At 49.2% G+C, this 21,064-nt stretch overlaps 1 protein-coding gene and 1 pseudogene across 2 annotated transcripts; both read left to right on the forward strand.

Moving 5' to 3' along the window:
• The first annotated feature begins 716 nt into the window (after positions 1-716).
• LOC311512471 (putative G-protein coupled receptor 33 pseudogene) lies at positions 717-1,748 on the forward strand (annotated as a pseudogene). The gene has a single exon. The product of its transcript is annotated as a putative G-protein coupled receptor 33 pseudogene (transcript).
• Positions 1,749-9,942: 8,194 nt separating this feature from the next.
• LOC311512153 (putative G-protein coupled receptor 33) lies at positions 9,943-11,888 on the forward strand (the record flags this gene model as incomplete). The annotated part of the gene is made up of 2 exons (XM_084613211.1): positions 9,943-10,749; positions 11,646-11,888. The coding sequence occupies 2 exons, from the start codon at positions 9,943-9,945 to the stop codon at positions 11,886-11,888; spliced, it is 1,050 nt and encodes a 349-aa protein (XP_084469337.1).
• Positions 11,889-21,064: the final 9,176 nt, after the last annotated feature.

Below are 21,064 nucleotides of genomic sequence, written 5' to 3' on the forward strand. Positions count from 1 at the left end.
AGTCTGTGAGGGGGGGAAATCCCAGACAGAGGTAGAGGTCTCTGGTGCAGGGCTGGCAGCCGGGCTGGGGTCAGAGAAGAAGCTCGGTGGATTAAGGCTTCCTGTATTACAATGAGGTGAGAAGGATCCTGCACGCTCTCATGAGTCAGGGTGTAGCAGCAGTTCCTGTAACTGGCAGATGAGCACAAGCGATGGGGTGGGGGGGGCAGTTTTGTATTCCTTGCAGCAGTGAGTTCCACCGGCACCAGTATGCTAAGAGTCAACAGCACCGATCCCCACCTAACTGATTAGGCCTGATCCCTTGCCCTGGGGCCATATTAGAGCTGTCCATCCTAGAGTGGAGGGGCACCATGGCCCATTCCCTGCTCCCCTGAGCCAGCCAAACATCCATATCACAGCTACATGGTATTCTCTGCATAGCTGTATATTTGATGTACTAGAGTGTCCCCTTCTCCACTCCTCACATGGCTGCTATTCCCCTTGTCCTACCCTACTGCTCACGGCTCTAACCTGTGGCAGTGAGTTCCACTGGCTATAGCCCAGTTTCTGGTAATATCCAGCCTGGATAGTCTGGAGGACCACAGGGTGCCCAGTAACATCCTTTCCAATGTTACCTTCCTAACCCACTCTGGTATTACTCCCCTCTCCCCTTCCACTCTCCCTTTCACCTCGCTGTCATCCCTTCCAACCCCTCTTCTGTCTCTTCCCAGGGTATCATGGCTCTCCCACCAACCACAGTGGCAAATTCCACCAAGACAACAGAGACCATGAAGACCCCTCACCTGGCCTCTGCTGTGTTGCTCTTCATCACCTTCCTGGTGGGTGTGGTGGGGAACGGGATGTTCCTGTGGGTGCTGGGGCTGAAGATGAGGAGGACAGTGACCACACTCTGGTTCCTCCACCTGATCTCCTGCTACCTCCTCTTCACCCTGCTGATCCCCTTCTTTGCCGTCTACGTCCTCCTTGATTTCCACTGGGTCTTTGGCATGGCCACGTGCAAGCTTCTCAATGCTTTCATTTCCATGGGCATGTTCTCCTCTGTCTTCCTTCTCACACTCATCAGTCTGGACCGCTACACCCTCACTCACCACCCAATCTGGTCCCGGAATCACCGCACCCTGTCCCGAGCTTGGAAGCTGGTTGTGGGCGTGTGGCTGGCCTCCTTCGGTCTCAGCACTCCCTACCTGGCTTTCCGGGAGACCCAGGTGTTGGACGGGGGCAGGATCATGTGTGTCAATAAATACAACATCTTCGGAGACTGGAATGGAGCCGAGATGCAGGACCTGGTGAGACGGATCCACCTGGCTATCTTTGTGGTCCGGTTCCTGCTGGGCTTCCTGCTGCCCTTCTGTACCATCGTGGGATGTTATGTCCGCATGGGGCTGAAGTTGAAGAAGAAGCTGGTGTGGGCTGGGAAGCCCTTCAAAGTCATCGTGGCCGCGGTGGTTTCCTTCTTCCTTGGCTGGCTGCCCTACCACCTCTACCACGGCTTGAAGCTCTACAAGAAGGAGGTGCCAGAGTCAGTGATGGGCACCCTCTTGGTCATTTACACCTTCACGTCCTGCTTCAATGTCTGCTTCACCCCCATCCTCTACCTCTTTGTGGGAGAGAAGTTCTGGCAGGTCTTCAGGACGTCTCTTCTCACTCTGGTCAAAGCTGCTTTTGTCGATGATCTCGGAAGCAGTGCCCCCGAGTCTAGTGGAAGACAGGGTTCAGAAATCAAGAACGAAAAAGAAGAGATGGTGTGAAGGTGCCCAGACCGAGGGAGAGTTGAAAACTTGGCATCCCCTTTGTTCCTAGATTCCTGCTGGTTTTGAAACCTGATGGGTTCCAGGTATCTCAATGTCTATAAACCCCTCAGTGCCCTTGGATTCTAGATTCCCTGCTTTCTCCGGAATCCCATACGTTCTAGGTCTCTCAATTTTTTGAAACTCAGTTTGTCATCAATGGCACCAGATTGCTAGCCAGCTCCAGAATCTTGTTTGTTTTAGATCTCTCAATGTGTTATCATAGAATTGACTCTCTTGGATTCTGTATCTCTGGCTGGTTCTGGAATCTCATTTATTGTAGTTTTTCAATGTGTTCAAACTCAAAGTCAGTTCAGTCTAGGTCCCTGACTGAATCTAGGACATCACTTGATTTCAAACCACATAGAATCCAACTGGTTCTAGATTGTTGCTAAAACTTTCATCTTGGTTCTAGATTTCCAAATGGTTTAACATCCATTAGGTGTAGTATATTATAGAAGAGTCCGTCTATTATATTAGTGATATCTAGCTCTTCTCTAGTTCTTGTCATCAGCAGATCTCAAAGCACTTTAGCAAGGAGGTCAGTAGCAGTCATCCAGTTTTTACAAATGGGGAAAATGAGGCACAGAGTGGGAAAGTGACTTGGCCAAGGTCACCCAGCAGTCCAGTGGCAGAACTAGAACAAACACAGGTCTCCTGCATCCCAGCTGAGGTTTCTTTCAATTTCATTGCCTTACGCGATGAGCAGTTTGGGACTGGTTCTGTCTTTTCACTCTGTGTTTCTACAGCGGCTAGCACAGCGGGGTTATGACCCAATCACTGGGATATTTCGTGTGGGGAGGCTGTGGCTTAGTTTCAGAGCAGCTGGTAAGGAAAATAAGCCAGTAGAATAAAGAGCTGCTCCAGAGAAACCACCTGCCCATGAACTGTTCAGGGTGGTGAAGAGGTAACATCCAAGCTAATAAGAGTGACGCTGTATGGAATATGGGTGATCATTCATAATGTTATGGATATAAAACTGTACTGAAACAAACCAGATATGCCATGTAAGCGATCAGTGGAAAAGTTATCATTTGATAAATATGATCAGCTTGTTTATGTGTATGCATCCTTTTATATCGTGAGTTGTAAATATGTGTGGTATATTGATATGTCAAATCTGTGCTGTGTATCTGGGTGACAGCCCCAGACAGCTTGCATCAGCCCTATCCAGCCCGTTGGATGGGCCATGAAGCATTGGCTGGCGGTGTTGTATTTTGGGTAAGATCCAAACCAGTATTGATCTGGGACTGTAGCTGGCCTTATGGTGATAAGAAGAACATTTTGTATAGTGAATAGAATTTTAAGTAACTTCTCACTTTACTGGACCTATCTGCTGACTGGGAACCTAAGATTGGAATGCAATAAAGGGGGCTGTGGGATTTCTTTCTTTTTTCTTTGCTTCTTGATAACCAGTCCGGTGGATCAGGAACAGAGCTTGTGAGTGGTTGGTGAATCTAACTACAGTGTTAACCACCAGTTTTGGGAGAATCTACTGTCCTTTTTGCAGCCTTCCCTGACCTTGGCATTTTCAGTGTGGGCTGCCCTCTGCATCTCTGGTCACAGGTCACAGTAACTGTGACAATCTCACCTGCCAGCTCCAGCTAAGTTAAAAAACCTTGGACAAGGCTGGGGGGCAGCAGATCCAAAAGATGATAAAGAGTTAAAAAGATCCTCCCTGGTCGATTCTACATCACTGCAATTTTTAAAGCAGGACTGGAGGGTATTTCTAACAGGTCTACTCTAGTTCAATTAGGAACTAGTTCAGGGACGTTCTGCATCCAGCCAGACTAGGGGACCACCATGCTACTTCCGGCCTCGGAATCTCTGATTCTATCCAGCGGTCAGGAGAGGTTGTTGGGGTGTTGTACCAGTTGACACCTGGACCCACGTGGGTATCTGAGGAAGCCAGGCCTGTGTGGGCTGCCACTGCCAGGTGGAGGGCTGTAAGTGTGTTTAGACATGTGCATAGCCCCTCTGTTTAAAAATCTTTTCCCATTGCTACTGTTCAGAAAAAAACAGAAGTCTCCTTCCGGCTCGAAGGAGAATTCCATTTCGGGGAGGGATAGCTCAGTGGTTTGAGCATTGGCCTGCTAAACCCAGGGTTGTGAGCTCAATCCTTGAGGGCGTCATTTAGGGATCTGGGGCAAAAATTGGGGATTGGTCCTGCTTTGAGCAGGGGGTTGGACTAGATGACCTTCCGAGGTCCCTTCCAACCCTGATATTCTATGATTAAGATGGCCAGACATGACAGATACCACCTCTCACTGTTTCAGAATTCAATAGGATCTCATGGATTCTAATAATCCTGACCAGTTCTTAACAGCTTGGTTCCCAGGTCTGTCAGTGATTTAAACATGATCTGATCTGATGAAGGCTAGATTTAAACATCATGTTTTCCAAGCCACTTTATGTTTCAAAAGCCAATAGGTTCCTATGCATTCTAGATATGTGGCTTGTTCTAGAACCTCTTGGGTTCTAGGTCTGCCAAGATTTAAAAACCCAAAGAGATCCTGTGTGGCCTGGAGCGTCCTAGTTTCCAACCTCATATATGACGTCCTAGACCACATAGGACCAGTTTGGGTTTAAATTTTTTTGTCAGAGCAAGAACCCAACAGGTTCAAGAATCACTCAAATGTCTAGAACTCTTGGGATACTATTGTGTTTTGAAATGTGTGTGTGTGTGTGTGTATACATATACACATATACAAACATGTGTGTATATATATATATATATATATATACAGACACATGGTAGTAGCGCATTAGTTCTAGATATTTGTCTAGTTCGTAAACCTCTTGAGTTCTAGGTATGACAATGTCTTGAAACCCAATCAGATCTGACATGGTCTAGTACCTGAAGGGTTCAAAGCACAGGGAATCATGTTCTGACTTGAGACACTTTCCAACAGGCCTGATGTTCACAAAGGGTTCAGCTCCTTCTTTTGGAAAATCAAGACTCTTTAAGGCTGCTCATCTGAGAAACCCTCCAAAAATACAACCATAAAAATAATCACAGATTATTTTGGAATAGGGCATGGAGTGAACAGGCCAGATCCTCAGCCAGTGTAAATCATTGTAACTCCATTGACTTCACTTCAGAGTTCTTGGGCTCTTCTCCTGCCACTGGGAGATGAGTAGGGTCTAGCAGGTTAGTGTGGGGGGATAGGAGCCAGGACTCCTGGGTTCAAACCCAGCTATATGAGGAAATGGTGTTTAGCAGTTACAGTAGACCCCAAAACGTTTAATGAATTAGTGTCAGATTTGCCAAATTGTTTTGCTCAACCACCAAAAAACTGACATCTTCAATATAAAACATTTCAATTTTCTTATTCAAAACAGCTTTGCTTGACATTCTTTAAATTATTTTATCAATTTAAAATGTGTAAAAACCAAGCTCAGGGAAAAAAACCCATTTTGTTCCTATTAAAACAATTCCCACCCCTTTTTCTTTAGATAATAATAATAATTTGGCATCATTCCAAATGAGTCATTCGCCACCCCGACGCCTCGGTTGTTCAGAAGAACCAGAGACCAAAATAATCGGTTATTGTCACAGGACTTACACGCCATCTGTGGTCCCAATTCAGCCCTGTTGTGGCTGAAGACACCAGGTCAAAAGGTGATAATGGGGATGAGAACACAAACATCTCCATATTTAGATCAAAACAGCAGTGGCTGTGTCTCTAAGCCCCCATGTGTCAACTCAGCGTGGGTGTTACTCACCCTCAATTTCCGCTGGAAGCCGTACCTCGCAGAGGTGTGAACTGCTATTAAACGCAGGTGCGAACAGCTTGAGGAGTGGATTCACTTTTCACTATGGCCGCATGGCCCCTCGGTCCCATTGCGTAGCTGAGCTCAGAGGCCATCCAGGCTTGACGTTTCTCAAAGTTCGGTCTCTTTGCTATTTCCCCTCACTCTGCACTGAGAACATTATAACGATCTGAAAATGTTCAATCAGTACGTGGGAGGGAGGGTATCACGGGAACCTCTGGACCAAATGACCTCAAATTTGCATCATAAACCCCACCCTGCCTCCATTGCTCAGTGCCGGTTTTCAAGGCAGCTGCCCCCCACATGGGGAAGTCAGTGAAATGTATGAGTATTAACAGCAGCTCATCATGCAGGGGGCTGCATCTCGTGACATCCACAATTGAACGACCACCCTTTGCTCCAGCAGACTCCAGCAGAGCCCCTGTGGCTTGGTGCCACTTTCCAAGTCAATGCGAGTCTGCAACTGGTTTTCAGAGCGGTGTGAAGAATTTAAGAACGGCTCCTTTTCATGTGGCTTAAACTGAGGGCCCCGGATCATGACCCTCTGAACTTGCCCTGCTCACTCTGCCCCGGGCCTTGCTCAGAGACGGCCAATTTCAAGCCAAGCCGAGCGGGTGGGTGGATTTCAGAGCACTTGGGCTCGCCGGGTCTGACAGGAAGAGGTTTCTCTGCAGGCCCGGCGGCAGGAGTGCCCTTAGCAGATCTGCTGTGGGAGGACTCGGGCTCCCAGGCCTTGGGCAGTTCTCAGCTCAGTGTCTGCAGCACCTGGTTGCAAGTGGCCCCCTGAATCCAACAGCCCTTTGCTCTCTGCACACTCATGTCCAACCCCGGGCCATCAGCCCGGCCACACATGCCAGCCATCTCAGCTGCATCCCTGGGGTGCGGGCCTCTTTGAGAGCCCTGTCAAAGCTCTATTCCCTGTGGACACATGACTCCCTCCAAGGGGTGATGGGTGGCGTTGGTATTTTCCCAGAGGGTACCACTGGACCTCATATTTCTGTGCATACCCGGCCCTCTGTGCCTAACCGGTCTAAGGAGCCCAACTGGGCAGTAGCGGATTATCCAGTGGGCTGACGGGGTCTGTGCCCAGGGGCTCTGGACAATTGGGAGCCCCTGGAAAAATGAATGCCGCACCCCAGCGGAAATCCCAGAGCCCTGGCAGAAGCACTGGGTGGGCAAAGCGGGGGAAACACCCGTGGCCCGACACCACTCCCTGGCAGAAGCGCCGGGCAGGGTGGGGAAAGCCCCAGTGCTCAGATCCCCGCTGCAGCCCTTGGACTGCAGGGCTCTTGCTCCCTTGTCGAGGCCTCAGCTTTAGTGGTCAGAGCAGGGGAGGGGTGACTCAGGATATCTGGGTTCAAGCCTCAGATGGGGGAGGGAAGTGGGGTCTAGGGGGTTAGAGAAGCTGGGGGGCTGGGAACCAGGGCTCTGGGTTCTATCCCTGGCCAGTGGAACTCATTGCTACAAGATGGAAAAAGCCACCCCACCCCACCCCGTCTCTTGTATTCATCCGCCTGTCACAGGAACTGCTGCTACACCCCGACTCGTGAGAGCGTGCAGGGTCCTTCTCAGCCTCACTGTAACACAGGAAGCTTCAAGCCACCGAGCTGCTTCTCTACCCCACAGCCGGCCTGCAGCTCTGCACCAGGGACCTCTGGGCTATTGTCTCTGTCAGGGACTGCAGCCGCCCTCCCCAGGCCTCGTTAGCACAGTGTCCTCTGTGCTCTGCAGACTGGCCTAATGGTTACAGCTGGGGAGACTGGGAGCCAGGACTCCTGGGTTCTATTCCTGGCTCTGGCAGGTGAGTCAGGTCTAGTGCGTTAGAGCCGCAGACTGGGAGGCAGGACTCCTGGGCTGTGGGAGGGACATGGGCGGGGGGTCCTGTGGCTTAGAGCTTCGTAAATGGGGACACCTCATCTGATTAACCTGAAACAAGAGAGAAAAATTCACCCATGTCACAGACCCCACCTGCTACATCTGTCTATTGAGTCCCCCTGTTAACCCCATTAATACCCAGTGGCAGGGAGTCCCCCTGGTTTGCTTTATTAATAGCAAATGTTTGTGGCTTCTGTGTAGGATTAGCAAGGAAATTGCCCTTCAGACCCAGTGAGGGGCCCCTGCCCATTATAGAAGTATAGAATATTAGGGTTGGAAGAGACCTGAGGAGGTATCTAGTCCAATCCCCTGCTCAATGCAGGACCAACACCAACTAAATCATTCCAGCCAGGGCTTTGTCAAGACGGGCCTTAAAAACCTCTAAGGAAGGAGATTCCACCACCTCCCTAGGGAACCCGTTCCAGGGCTTCACCACCCTCCTTGTGAAATAGTGTTTCCTAATATCCAACCTAGAGCTCCCCCACTGCAACTTGAGACCATTGCTCCTCGTTCTGTCATCTGCCACTACTGAGACCAGCCAAGCTCCATCCTCTGTGGAACCACCCTTCAGGTATTTGGAGGCTGCTACCAAGTCCCCCCCTCACGCTTCTCTTCTGCAGACTAAACAATCCCAGTTCCCTCAGCCTCTCCTCATCCGTCATGTGCCCCAGCCCCCTAATCGTTTCTGTTGCCCTCCACTGGACTCTTTCCAATCTGTCCAGACTGTCCCCTTCCCCACTCCTCCCACATCTGTGTTCCCTCTTTTCCTCCTCTGCTTCCTACACATCTACCCTGTAGCAGTGAGTTGTGGCCCATCATCTTGACTCACCTCAGCAGGGCAGGACCCAGCGCAGAGAGAGACTCAGATGGTCTGTGTTTGCCCAGCAAAGCGTCCGTGAGTCTGTGCTTTCCTGGGTGTTGAGGTCTCTCCCCTTAACTCTGTGTCTTCTACACGCTCCGCCTCTGTTTGCTCTCAGAGATAGAGAAGCTGCAACCCATAAATGGAAATGATCATTTGGACCCTGTCTTAGCAAAGAAACCACCTAAGAAACTGCCATTGCTTTAAAACTAGCCCCCGCTTCCCTGACAGAGCCAGGGATAGAACCCAGAGCCCTGGTTCCCAGCCCCCCAGCTTCTCTAACCCCCTAGACCCCACTTCCCTCCCCCATCTGAGGCTTGAACGCAGATATCCTGAGTTACCCCTCCCCTGCTCTGACCACTAAAGCTGAGGCCTCGACAAGGGAGCAAGAGCCCTGCAGTCCAAGGGCTGCAGCAGGGGTCTGAGCATTGGGGCTTTCCCCACCCTGCCCGGCGCTTCTGCCAGGGAGTGGTGTCGGGCCACGGGTGTTTCCCCCGCCTTGCCCACCCAGTGCTTCTGCCAGGGCTCTGGGATTTCTGCTGGGGTGCGGCATTCATTTTTCCAGGGGCTCCCAATTGTCCAGAGCCCCTGGGCACAGGCCCCATCAGCCCATTGGATAATCCGCTACTGCCCAGTTGGGCTCCTTAGACTGGTTAGGCACAGAGGGCCGGGTATGCACAGAAATGTGGGGTCCAGTGGTCCCCCCTGGGAAAATACCAACACTACCCATCACCCCTTGGAGGGAGTCATGTGTCCAAAGGGAATAGAGCTTTGACAGGGCTCTCAAAGAGGCCCGTGCCCCAGGGATGCAGCTGAGGTGGCTGGCATGTGTGGCCAGGCTGATGCCCCGGGGTTGGACGTGAAAGGACAGGGCTGTTGGACTCAGGGGGCCACTTGCAACCAGGTGCTGCAGACGCTGAGCTGAGAACTGCCCAAGGCCTGGGAGCCCGAGTCCTCCCACAGCAGATCTGCTAAGGGCACTCCTGCCGCCGGGCCTGCAGAGAAACCTCTTCCTGTCAGAGCCGGTGAGTCCAAGTGCTCTGAAATCCACCCGCCTGCTCAGCTTGGTTTGAAATTAGCCGTCTCTGAGCAAGGCCCAGGGCAGAGTGAGCGGGGCAAGTTCAGAGGGTCGTGATCCGGGGCCCTCAGTTAAAACCGCATTAAAAGGAGCCGTTCTTAACCTGCATGCTAGGAGCCAGCAGCACCGATCCCCACCTCCTTGAGTCCGCCAGTCCCTTCCCTGGAGACAGATTGGAGCTGGCGTCTGCTAGGGAGGAAAAGCCTCGTTTCCCGTTAACCACCCTTCTGAGCCAGCCCATCTTCCAGATCACAGCGACATGGCATTCTCAGCATAGCAGTGTGTTTGACTGACTAGACTGTCCCCATCCCCACGTCCTCGCAGGCCTATCCCTCTTTCCCTCCTCTGCAGCCCATAGCTCTACCTTGTAGCAGGGAATTCCACCACCTACAGCCCTGTTGCTGAGACTGTCGCGCCTGCATATTCTGGACGACCAGAGGGTGCCTAGAGAGATCCTCTCCAATGGTACCTTCCTAAATCCCTCTTATCTCTCCCTTTCTTTTGCCCTCGCCCTTTCCCCCTCCTCTGTCGTCCCTTCTAATCCCTCTTTTCTCTCTCCCCAGGGCACCATGGACCAAGGCAACATGACTCTCCCAACAGCCACTGGGGCAAATTCCAGCCAGACCCCAGCAGCTGTGAGCGCCTCTCACCTGGCTGCGGCCGTGTTGCTCTTCCCCACCTTCCTGGTGGGTGTGGTGGGGAACGGGCTGTACCTGTGGGTGCTGGGGCTGAAGATGAGGATGATGGTGACCATGCTCTGGTTCCTCCATCTTGTCTCCTGCTACCTCCTCTTCACCCTGCTGATCCCCTTCTTCATCGTCTCCCTCCTCATGGGTTTCCACTGGGTCTTCAGCACGGTCATGTGCAAGATCCACAACACCTGCATCTCCATGGACATGTTCTCCTCAGTCTTCCTTCTCACCCTCATCAGCCTCGACCGCTACACCCTCACTCACCATCCCATCTGGTGCCGGCATCACCGCACCGTGTCCTGGGCTGGGAAGCTGGTTGTGGGCGTGTGGCTGGCATCCTTTGGTCTCAGCGCTCCCTACCTGGCTTTCCGGGAGACCCGGGTGGTGCACGGGGGCAGAACCACCTGCATCAATAATTACACCCTCTCCAGAGACTGGAACGGAGCCGAGATGCAGGAGCTGGGGAGATGGATCCACCTGGCTGTTTTTACAGTCCGGGTCCTGCTGCGCTTCCTACTGCCCTTACGCACCATTGTGGGATGCTATGTCCGTGTAGGGCTGAAGATGAAGGAGAAGAAGCTGGCATGGTCTGGGAAGCCCTTCAAAGTCATGGTGACCACGGTGGTTTCCTTCTTTCTTGGCTGGCTGCCCTACCACCTCCACCGTGGCTTGAAGCTCTCCAAGCTCTCACCTGGAATACTGGGCGCAGTTCTGGTTTCCCATGTTTTAAGAAGGATAAATTCAAACTGGAACAGGTACAGAGAAGGGCTACTAGGATGATCAGAGGAATGGAAAGCTTATTTTATGAAAGGAGACTCAAGGAGCTTGGCTTGTTTAGCCTAACCAAAAGAAGGTTGAGGGGAGATATGATTGCTCTCTATAAATATATCAGAGGGATAAATACCGGAGAGGGAGAGGAATTATTTAAGCTCAGTACCAATGTGGACACAAGAACAAATGGATACAAACTGGTCATCGGGAAGTTTAGACTTGAAATTAGACAAAGGTTTCTAACCATCAGAGGAGTGAACTTTTGGAATAGCCTTCCAAGGGAAGCAGTGGGGGCAAAAGACCTATCTGACTTTAAGATTAAACTCGATAAGTTTATGGAGGAGATGGTATGATGGGATAACATGATTTTGGCAATTAATTGATCTTTAAATATTCATGGTAAATAGGCCCAATGGCCTGTGATGGGATGTTAGATGGGGTGGGCTCTGAGTTGCTACAGAGAATTCTTTGCTGGGTATCTGGCTGGTGAATCTTGCCCATATGCTCAGGGTTCAGCTGATCTCTATATCTGGGGTCGGGAAGGAATTTTCCTCCAGGGCAGATTGGAAGAGGCCCTGGAGGTTTTTCACCTTCCTCTGTAGCATGGGGCACGGGTCACTTGCTGGAGGAGTCTCTGCTCCTTGAAGTCTTTAAACCATGATTTGAGGACTTCAATAGCTCAGACATAGGTGAGAGGTTTTTCACAGGAGTGGGTGGGTGAGATTCTGTGGCCTGCGTTGTGCAGAAGGTCAGACTAGATGATCATAATGGTCCCTTCTGACCTTAATAACTATGAATCTATGAAAAAGAAGGAGGTGCCAGCGTTGGTGATGGGTGACGTCTTGGTCATTTACACCTTTACATCCTGTTTCAATGCCTGCTTCACCCCCATCCTCTATCTCTTCGTGGGGGAGAAGTTCTGGCAGGTCTTCAGGAAGTCTCTTCTCACTCTCGTCAAAGCAGCTTTTGTCAACGATCTCGCCTGCAGTGCTGCCGAGTCTAGTGAAAGACATGGGTCAGAAGTCGAGAACACAAAACAGGTGATGGCCTGAAGCTGCCCAGAGTTAGGGGGAGTTGAAAACTTGGCATCCCAGTTGTTTCTAGATTCCTGATGGTTCTAAATTCTAATGGGTTCCAGGCATCCCACTGTTCATAAACTCTGCAGCGTTCCTGGATTGTAGATTCCCTGCTCTCTCCAGAATTCAATGTGTTCTAGATAACTCATTTTTTTCAAACTCAATGGGTCATCAATGGCACCAGATTAGTAGGCAGCTCCAGAATCTTGTTTGTTTTAGAACTCTCAATGTGTTCTAACCTAATTGACTCTCTTGGATTCTTCATCACTAGCTGTCTCTGGAATCTCATATCTTGTAAGCCTCTCAGTGTGTTCAAAGTGGAAGACTATGGGTGCTATATTCCAGACTGGATCTACAACATCACTGGATTCTAGAGTGTTTTCAAACCACATAGAATCCAACAGGTTCCAGATTGTTTCCTAAAAGTTTCACTGGGGTTCTAAATTTCCAGATGGTTTAAAATCCATTTGGAGTAGTATATTATAGAAGAGTCTGTATATTACAATAGCGATATCTAGCTCTTCTCTAGTATTTCTAATCAGTAGATCTCAAAAGAAGTTTAGCAAGGAGATCATTAGCAGTCTTCCAGTTTTTACTAATGGGGAAACTGAGATACAAAATGGGGAAATGACTTGCCCAAGGTCACTCAGTAGAACCTTCGGTCCATCCAGTGGCACAGCCATGAACAAACTCATGTCAGCTGTGTCCCAGCCCAGGTCTCTATCCATTGAATCTCCTTGGATTGTGGGCTTTCTGAGACCGGGTCTTTTTGCTCTGTTTGTACAGTGCCTAGCATAGCGGGGTTCTGGCTCAGGATTTGGGCTCCCAGCACTACCAAAATAGAAAATAATAATAAATAATCATTCCCGTGTGTTCCTGGAACTACATAAATTCTGTACATTTTGTGGGACAGCTTTGACATAATTTACAAAAACCGCATCACCTGCTCACTGGAATACTTAGTGTGGGGAGGCTCTGGCTTAATTTAAGAGCAGCCAGTAAGGAAAACAAGCCGGCAGAATGAAGAGTGGCTCTAGAGAAACCACCTGCCCTTGAACATTCAGGGTGGTGTAGAGATAACGTCCAAGCTAGTAACTGTGACGCTGTATGGAATGTGGGTGACAATTCATGATATTATGGACACCAATATTAAGAAATTGCATGAATCATGTAAGGTATGCATGGATAAGGTATAATTTACTAAATATGGGAAGCTTGTTTATATGTGTGTGTCATCTTTGTATTGTGAGTTATAGCCATGTGTGGTATATTGATATCTCCTATTTGTACTGTGTATCTGTGTGACACCCTGTAATAAATATAAAGGGACGAGTAAACAGCTTTAAATCCCTCCTGGCTAGAGGAAGAACCCTTTCACCTGTAAAGGGTTAAGAAGCTAGGACAACCTTGCTGGCACCTGACCAAATTGACCAATGAGGAGACAAGATACTTTCAAAGCTGGAGGGTGGGGGGAAAACAAAGGTTCCCTCTGTCTGTGTGATGTTTTTTCCAGGAACAGAACAGGAATGGAGTCTTAGAACTTAGTAAGTAATCTAGTTAGAGATGCGTTAGATTCTGTTTTGTTTAAATGGCTGATAAAATAAGCTGTGCTGAATGGAATGGATATTCCTGTTTTTGTGTCTTTTTGTAACTTAAGGTTTTGCCTAGAGGGATTCTCTATGTTTTGAATCTGATTACTCTGCAAGGTATTTACCATCCTGATTTTACAGAGGTGATTCTTTTTACCTTTTCTTCAATTAAAATTCTTCTTTTAAGAAACTGAATGCTTTTTCATTGTTCTTAAGATCCAAGGGTTTGGGTCTGTGTTCACCTATGCAAATTGGTGAGGATTTTTATCAAGCCTTCCCCAGGAAAGGAGGTGTAGGGTTTGGGAGGATTTTGGGGTGAAAGACGTTTCCAAGCGGGCTCTTTTCCTGTATATATTTGTTAGATGCTTGGTGGTGGCAGCAATAAAGTCCAAGGGCAAAAGGTAAAATAATTTGTACCTTGGGGAAGTTTTAACCTAAGCTAGTAAAAATAAGCTTAAGGGGTTTTTCATGCAGGTCCCCACATCTGTACCCTAGAGTTCAGAGTGGGGAAGGAACCTTGACACACCCCCAGACAGATTGGCATTAGCACTGCCTTGTCTGTTCAATGGGCAATCAGCTGTACAGTAAACCCATTGAGAGAACCCAGGGGCTGCGCCTCTGAGTCATCAGGACTTGTAGGGACATGCCTGAGGACAGGGGACTCCAAGAAATTTTCCATATCTATATGCTGGGAACTTGTGTTTGGGACAGAGGATGTACCCAGCATTTAAGAAGGCAGCTGTATCTTCTCCATTTTGTCTTCAATCCTGCTTTTGACCTCTGGAGTAACTTCTCTACAAACTTCAGAGTAGCAGCCGTGTTAGTCTGTATTCGCAAAAAGAAAAGGAGGACTTGTGGCACCTTAGAGACTAACCAATTTATTTGAGCATAAGCTTTCGTGAGCTACAGCTCACTTCATCGGATGCATTCCTGCATCTCTGAACAAAGGACTGAATGACCCATCCAAGCTTTGGTTGTGTTCCAGAGGGGCTTTTCAAGCAAGTGAATTCACCAATGCTGCTGAGAACCTGGTATATGGACTCTGAAGCCTCTGTGTGTATCTGATTGTTTCGACCATTTAACAACTCTCTCCTTGTTCTTTTCTTTTTGTTTATAGTAAAACCTTTGGTTTTAGATGCTAAAGGATTGGCTGGCAATGTGGTATTTTGGGTAAAATCCAAACCAGTATTGATCTGGGAATGTGGCTGGCCCTTTGGGGATCAGAAGAACTGTCTGTATAGTGAATAGAGTTTTAAGTAACTTCTCACTTTACTGGGCCTATTTGCTGATTGGGATCCTAGATTGGAATGCAATAAAGGGGGCACTGTGATTTCTTTCTTTCTTCTCGGCTTGTTGATGACCCATGTGGGGGATCAGGAGCACAGCTTGTGACTGATTGGTGACTCTAACTACTGTATTAACCACCAGGTTTGGGATAAACTGCTCTCCTTTTTGAATCCTGACCTGAACTTGGGATTTTCAGTGTGGGCTGCCCTCTGCACCTCTGGTCACAGGTCAGAGTAACTGTGAAGATCTCACTTGCCAGCTCCAGCCAAGTTACAAAATCTTGGCTGAGGATGGGGGCCAGAGATCCAAAAGATGATAAAGACTAAAAAAGACTCACCCTGATGGTTTCTCCATCACCAATAATTTTTAATGGTGAGCTGGATGGTATTTCTATCTTGTCTGCTCCAGTGCAACCAGGGGCTAATTCAGGGATGTTCTGCCGCAGGTCAGACTAGGGGACCTCCATGCTCCTTCAGTCCTTGGAATATCTGATTCTACCCAGAGGTCAGGCAGACCCATTGTCGGGGAGCTGTACCAGTTGTTTCCTGGACCCACTGGGCTGTCTGAGGAAGCCAGACCTATGTGGGCCGCCAGCCCTGAGTGGAGGCTGTAGGTAAGTTAGACGTGCTTAACTCCTCTATTTAAAAAAAAAATTTCCATTCCTACTGCTCAGATGAAACAAGACTGCCAACCGTGACCGGTAACACATCTTGCTGATTCAAAATTCAATAGGATCTCATGGATTCTAGGAATCCTGGCCAGTTCTTAATATCTTCGGTCTCAGGTCTGTCAGTGTTTTGAATGCGAACTGATCTGATGTGGGCTCGATTTAGAGTATCTTGTTTTCCAAGCCACTATATGTTTCAAAAGCCAATAGGATCTTATGCATTCTAGATATGCGGCTGGTTCTTGAGCCACTTGTGTTCTAGGTCTGCCAAAGCTTTAAAATCCAAACTACTCCTATGTGGTCAAGAACATCCCAGTTTCCAACCTCATATATGATGTCCTAGACCGCATAGGGTCCTAGACCCCGGAGCCAGCAGCAGCAGTTTGGGTGTGTTTGGGAGGGGGCTTAGGACTAGGAGAAGGGGGTGAGGGATGTGGAGGGGTGTGCTTGCTTTGGGATGGGGGGCTTCCTGTCTCCCACTGGCATGGTCCTGCAGCTCCTAGGCAAAGGAGGGGCCAGAGGACTCCATGCACTGCATGCATCCACAGGCTCTACCCCTGAAAATCCCATTGGCTGTGGTTCCTGGCCAAGGGGAGCTGCCTAGCTGCAGATAGTGGTGGGAGCAGCTTGCGGAGCCCCCTGGCTCCTCCGCTGCCTAAGAGCAGCAGAGACATGTGGAGCCAGGTAGGGAGCCCCTGCCAGCCCTGCCTCCCCCCCAGCACCAGATGGGGTCCTGGGGCATGTGCTGCTGCCCACCCCACCCCCAGCACCAGAGGGATCCAGGGCCACCTCCCCAAGCACCTGCAGCACCTCTGGAAGACCCCCCGCAAGAGCGCCCACGGCCCCCTGCCCAAGCTTTAGTTAGGGGTATATAGTAAAAGTCATGCACAGGTCATAGGCCATGAATTTTTGTTTACTGCCTGTGACCTGTCCATGACTTTTACTAAAATTACTCATGACTAAAATGTAGCCTTAATTATAACCCCCTAGGGTCCAAAGGCTTCTAGATTCCTGTTTGGTTCTAGAACGCTAGAGCTGCCATGGGTAGAAATAGTATAAAACTCCATGTGAGCCCAAGAGGCCTATATTAGGCTGACTCTGGAACTGTGTAGTTTTGGATGTCAAAATGCTTTTCAACCGCATAAAAGTCCATGCATTCTAAATCTATCACTGTTGGTAGATCCTTATGGATTCCAAGTTTCTTAAAGCCTGGTAGGGTCCCTTGGGCTCTAGATTCCTGGTCAGTTCCAGAATCTTGCACTTGGGGATATGGCTTTTATACCCGGTGGTATTTCACAGGTTCAGAATCCTGGCATTCTAGAACCTCAGGGGTTCGACCGCTCTCAAACTTTAAAAACCAGTCTTTCTCGAACCTTGTTCATCCCAAGCACCTGGTGTTAAAACTGATTTCATGGTGGGGTAACTCCCTTCCCCCCTCCCGCCAAATGGAATAACCAAATGTCACTGGTTACTTTGGGGCATGCAGAAAATGGGTCAGATTGTGAGCTGATGTAAATTAGCATAGCTCAGCTGAGCTTATTTCGGGACTCCTGAGTTCTGTCCCCAGCTCTGGGAGGTGAGTGGGGTCTGGTGTGTTAAAGCATCCTAAATTGGGAATGGTTCATCTGATAGACTTCAAACAAGATAGAGGAGTTTATCTTTGTTAGAGACCCCACATGATACCCCCCTGCATTGAGTCCCATGATGTCACCCATGAATCCTTCGCGGGGGAGGATGGGGGTTACAAGAATATCCCCATTCTGGTGTGCATATTCTAGATCCCCAGCACAGGTTGTGAGAGGACTTAAATGAAAGCCAGTGTTACATTGCTGTGAAATGTATGCACAGATACTATGGCAGGAGTTACGTATGGTTCTTCTGTAGTGCAGCAGAGGTGGAGAGATGGGGTTTCTGCCAGCCAAAAGAAATTTATTCTCTGGGCTTTCAGTTGGCCATGTAGATTTGGCATCGTGAGCCAACACAGTGGGAGGCTATCTACATGGAAAGGAGCACCCATGAAAAAACCAATCCAGGCCGTGTGCAAGGACACCAGATTTTGGGGGATACAAGCAGAAGGCAAGAAGACACCCCTTTTTTTCTGCATCAAGGACATCAACCAGGGATCTCAACCAGGGTTGGTCAAAAGGTTGCGAACATTTGGGGTGAGAGAAACTTCCTTTGGCCTGGTAAGTGAAATCTCTAAGAAGTGAGTTGTGATTTTGCTTTGTCTGTGACCCCTTTGTTCCTGTTACACTCCCTTGCTGGCTATTCCATCATGCCCCTTGGATAACAAACGTATGCCTGTTTTGACTATAAACACATCTCAGCCCTGTGATGTTGAGTTGAACCCTACCAGCCAGTGTGGGCACTCGTGGAGGGTAAGAAGATGACCCACAGTCCTGGGTATTCCAAAAACTCAGACTTGGGTTACTCCACTAATACCCAGTGGCAGGGAGTCCCATGGGTTAAGCCTGATAATACCCAGTGGCAGGGAATCCCACAGGTTAATGCCAGTAGTACCGAGTAGAGTCTATCACAGGGTGGCCGGTCCTTATGGGGAAATGGGGTTTAGTCCACCTGAGGGGAGAGAGACCTTGAACTGTGAGCCAGCTCCAGGAGGGAGGGCTGGGGACTCCTTACCTATGGAGATAGAAACAGTGAACTAGGCTCAGGGCCCAGAAGGCCAATGTGTGTCTGGAGGAAATAAATTGGACCCCAGAAGAGGAATGTTTTTACCCCTTTTGATATTAATACAAGGTAAACTGAGGCAAGGTACTGCAGCACAACCTCTGACCTCAAGGAGGCACTCAGGAGGAAGGCACCCTGTTAGAGCATCCTCTGGATTGACACCACTCTTGTTCAGTGGCAGGGGGACCCTTCGGCTGATGATGCTTGTGTTCAGTGGCAGGGAGCTCCACAGGTTAACCCTAATGATATCAAATTTCTGTGGCTTCTTATATTCATAGAGTCTAAGGTCAGAAGTGACCATTGTGACCATATAGGAAGTCTGACTTCCATATAACACAAGCCAGAGAACTTCCCCAAACTAATTCCTACAGCAGATCTCTCAGAAAAATACCCAACCTTGATCATAAATAGCCAGTGATGGTGAATCCACCGCAAACCTCTCTCAATGGTAAATTCCCCTCGCTGTTAAAGATAAGCACCTTATTTCCTGCCTGAATTTGTCTAACATCAGGCTCCAGCTACTGGGTCATGTTAGACCTTCCTCTTCTAGACTGATGAGCCCACGGTCAAATATTTGCTCCCCATGGAAGTACTGGCAGATGGGTATCAGGTCCCCGCTTAACTTTCTCTTTGTTAAGCTACAGAGATGGAGCTCCTGGAGTCTCTCAGTCTAAGACTGTGTCTACACTGGGGGCAGTGTATAGAATTCCACATCTCAAAGGGAATTAAAACACTCCCCTTCTCGGGGCCAATTGATTAGGCCTGTGGCAGGGTGGACGAGGCCCTAAGGCCCCCTGCTGGAGGCCTTGCAGCCCTGCCACATCCTGACCCAGAAAAGGGCAGTGCAGAGGGTCCTCCAAGCTGCCTAGAGTGGCTGTGTGGGACACAGCCAATCAGAGAGGCTGCAGGGAGCAGCCAATCCAGGCCCAGCAGGCCCATATAAAAGGAACTGAGTGAAGTTCTTTGCTGGAGCTGGAGGAGTGTGGCTGGCCTGGGTGAGCTACAGGACCTTGGACAGAGCCCTGCTGGCAGAGACCAGGGGGAGCGAGAAGGAGCTCTGGGCTGGCTGCTGAGACTCAACCAGGACATGGCCCTGTGGTGTGGGTGAAGAATGAGCTGGGGATCTGGGGAAGTGTGACAACAAGGGTGAACTGTGGGGGGTGGGGACTAATTGGCAACCCCAGGAGTTCTGTAAGTCAGGACTTCTGGGTTCTTTACCTGGCTCTGGGAGGGGAGTGGGGTCTAGTGTTTAGAGCAGGTGGAGGGGCCGGTAGCCTGGTCTCCTGGGTTCTATTCTGTTTATAAGATGGATTGTCTTTGTCTGGGTGGTGAAGAAGATACTGTTCTTCCACTGCTGAGGCAGAAGGGTTCCTGTATCTCTGCCTGCCCCCTTTCTCCAAACTCTTTCTGTTTCTCTCTCCTACGCCAAGGATCTCCCCGGCCCTGACACTGCTATCGAGCCCCGCACCAGCACGGGAGCCATCTCTGGCCACCCCCAGGGAAGGTGGGAGGGGAAATCAGCTCACAGCTGCGAGTTTTCCTCTTTGCCATCATCCTGCCATAGGGGGCTGGATCTGCGGGGGCTGGGGCTGAAGATGAGGAGCACGGTGACCAACCAGTGGTTCCTCTGCCTGGTTCTCAGCCCCCTGTTCTTCTCCTATTGTATACCGGTGTTTGCTGCAGTTCTGAGGGATCCAGCACCCCCTACAGGGGAAAGGCCCTGTGTCTCTTTCCCCACCGCCCTGAGTCAGCCAAGCATCCAGATCAGAGCCACATCATTTTCTCTGTGTGGTTCTGAGTTTGACCCTGTAGACTGGAATGTGCTTCATGCAAAAGGTCTCTTGCAAAAAGTATCATTACAAAGCTTATAATTTACGGCATGTGGTCATCCTATTTGTATGTATGTATCATTCTTGTGTCTGAAACTAGAAATATAACTCTGAGGGCCTATTGTAGTTATGCAAAGTGTGGGCCATTAATGGTGGCTTGGAATCTTGACGGCTCCCATCATCCAGGACAATTGACTGTGGATGGCTCTGTTTGTTTGCAGGCCTTTCTGTAAGTCAGGCTGGGAGGAATGGAGGCTTGGGGGGTCTCACAGGACATGTGACCATGTCACTTGGTACTGGAATCCATCTTAAACCTGGTGCTTCTCCATTTAGAAGGAGGGGTGGGGACCCAGAGAAACAAAAGATTCCCACCTTGTGCCAAAGCTATGTACTGGGGTGAAACAGAACAAAGCCGGCTGCAGTCATGAGAAATCCCCTACCTACCACCTGAGCTGGAACAAGGATTGTACAAGGGGAAAGAAATGTGCCCAGACTAGGAAAGTGTCTAGTCTTTGATAGAAGCTTATTGAAACATCTCTGAGAGTGAGATTTTATCTGTATCCAGTTTTCTTACTGTATTAGACTTAGTCTTGCGTGTTTTATTTTATTTTGCTTGGTAATTCACTTTGTTCTGTCTAGTATCAGGGGGTAGTCGTGTTAGTCTGTATCCACAAAAACAACAGGGAATCACCAGACTCCCTGTTTTTGTTCTGTCTGTTATTACTTGGAACGAGTTAAATCCTGCTTTTTGTATTTAATAAAATCACTTTTTACTTATTAATTAACCCAGAGTATGCATTAATACCTGGGGGTGGGGGGCAAAGAGCTGTGCATATCTCTCTATCAGTGTTATAGAGGGCAAACAATTTATAAGTTTACCCTGTATAAGCTTTACACAGGGTAAAATGGATTTATTTGGGGTTTGGACCCCATTGGGAGCTGGGCATTTGAGTGTTGGAGACAGGAACATTTCTTAAGCTGTTTTCAGTTAAGCCTGCAGCTTCTGGGGGACATTGTTCAGGTCGGGGTCTGGGTCTGTAGCAGGCTAGTGTGTCTGGCTCAAACAGGCACAGTTCTGGAGTCCTAAGCTGG

Source organism: Lepidochelys olivacea (assembly GCF_965140295.1).
Source record: "Lepidochelys olivacea isolate rLepOli2 genome assembly, chromosome: 24".
NCBI lineage: Eukaryota > Metazoa > Chordata > Testudines > Cheloniidae > Lepidochelys > Lepidochelys olivacea.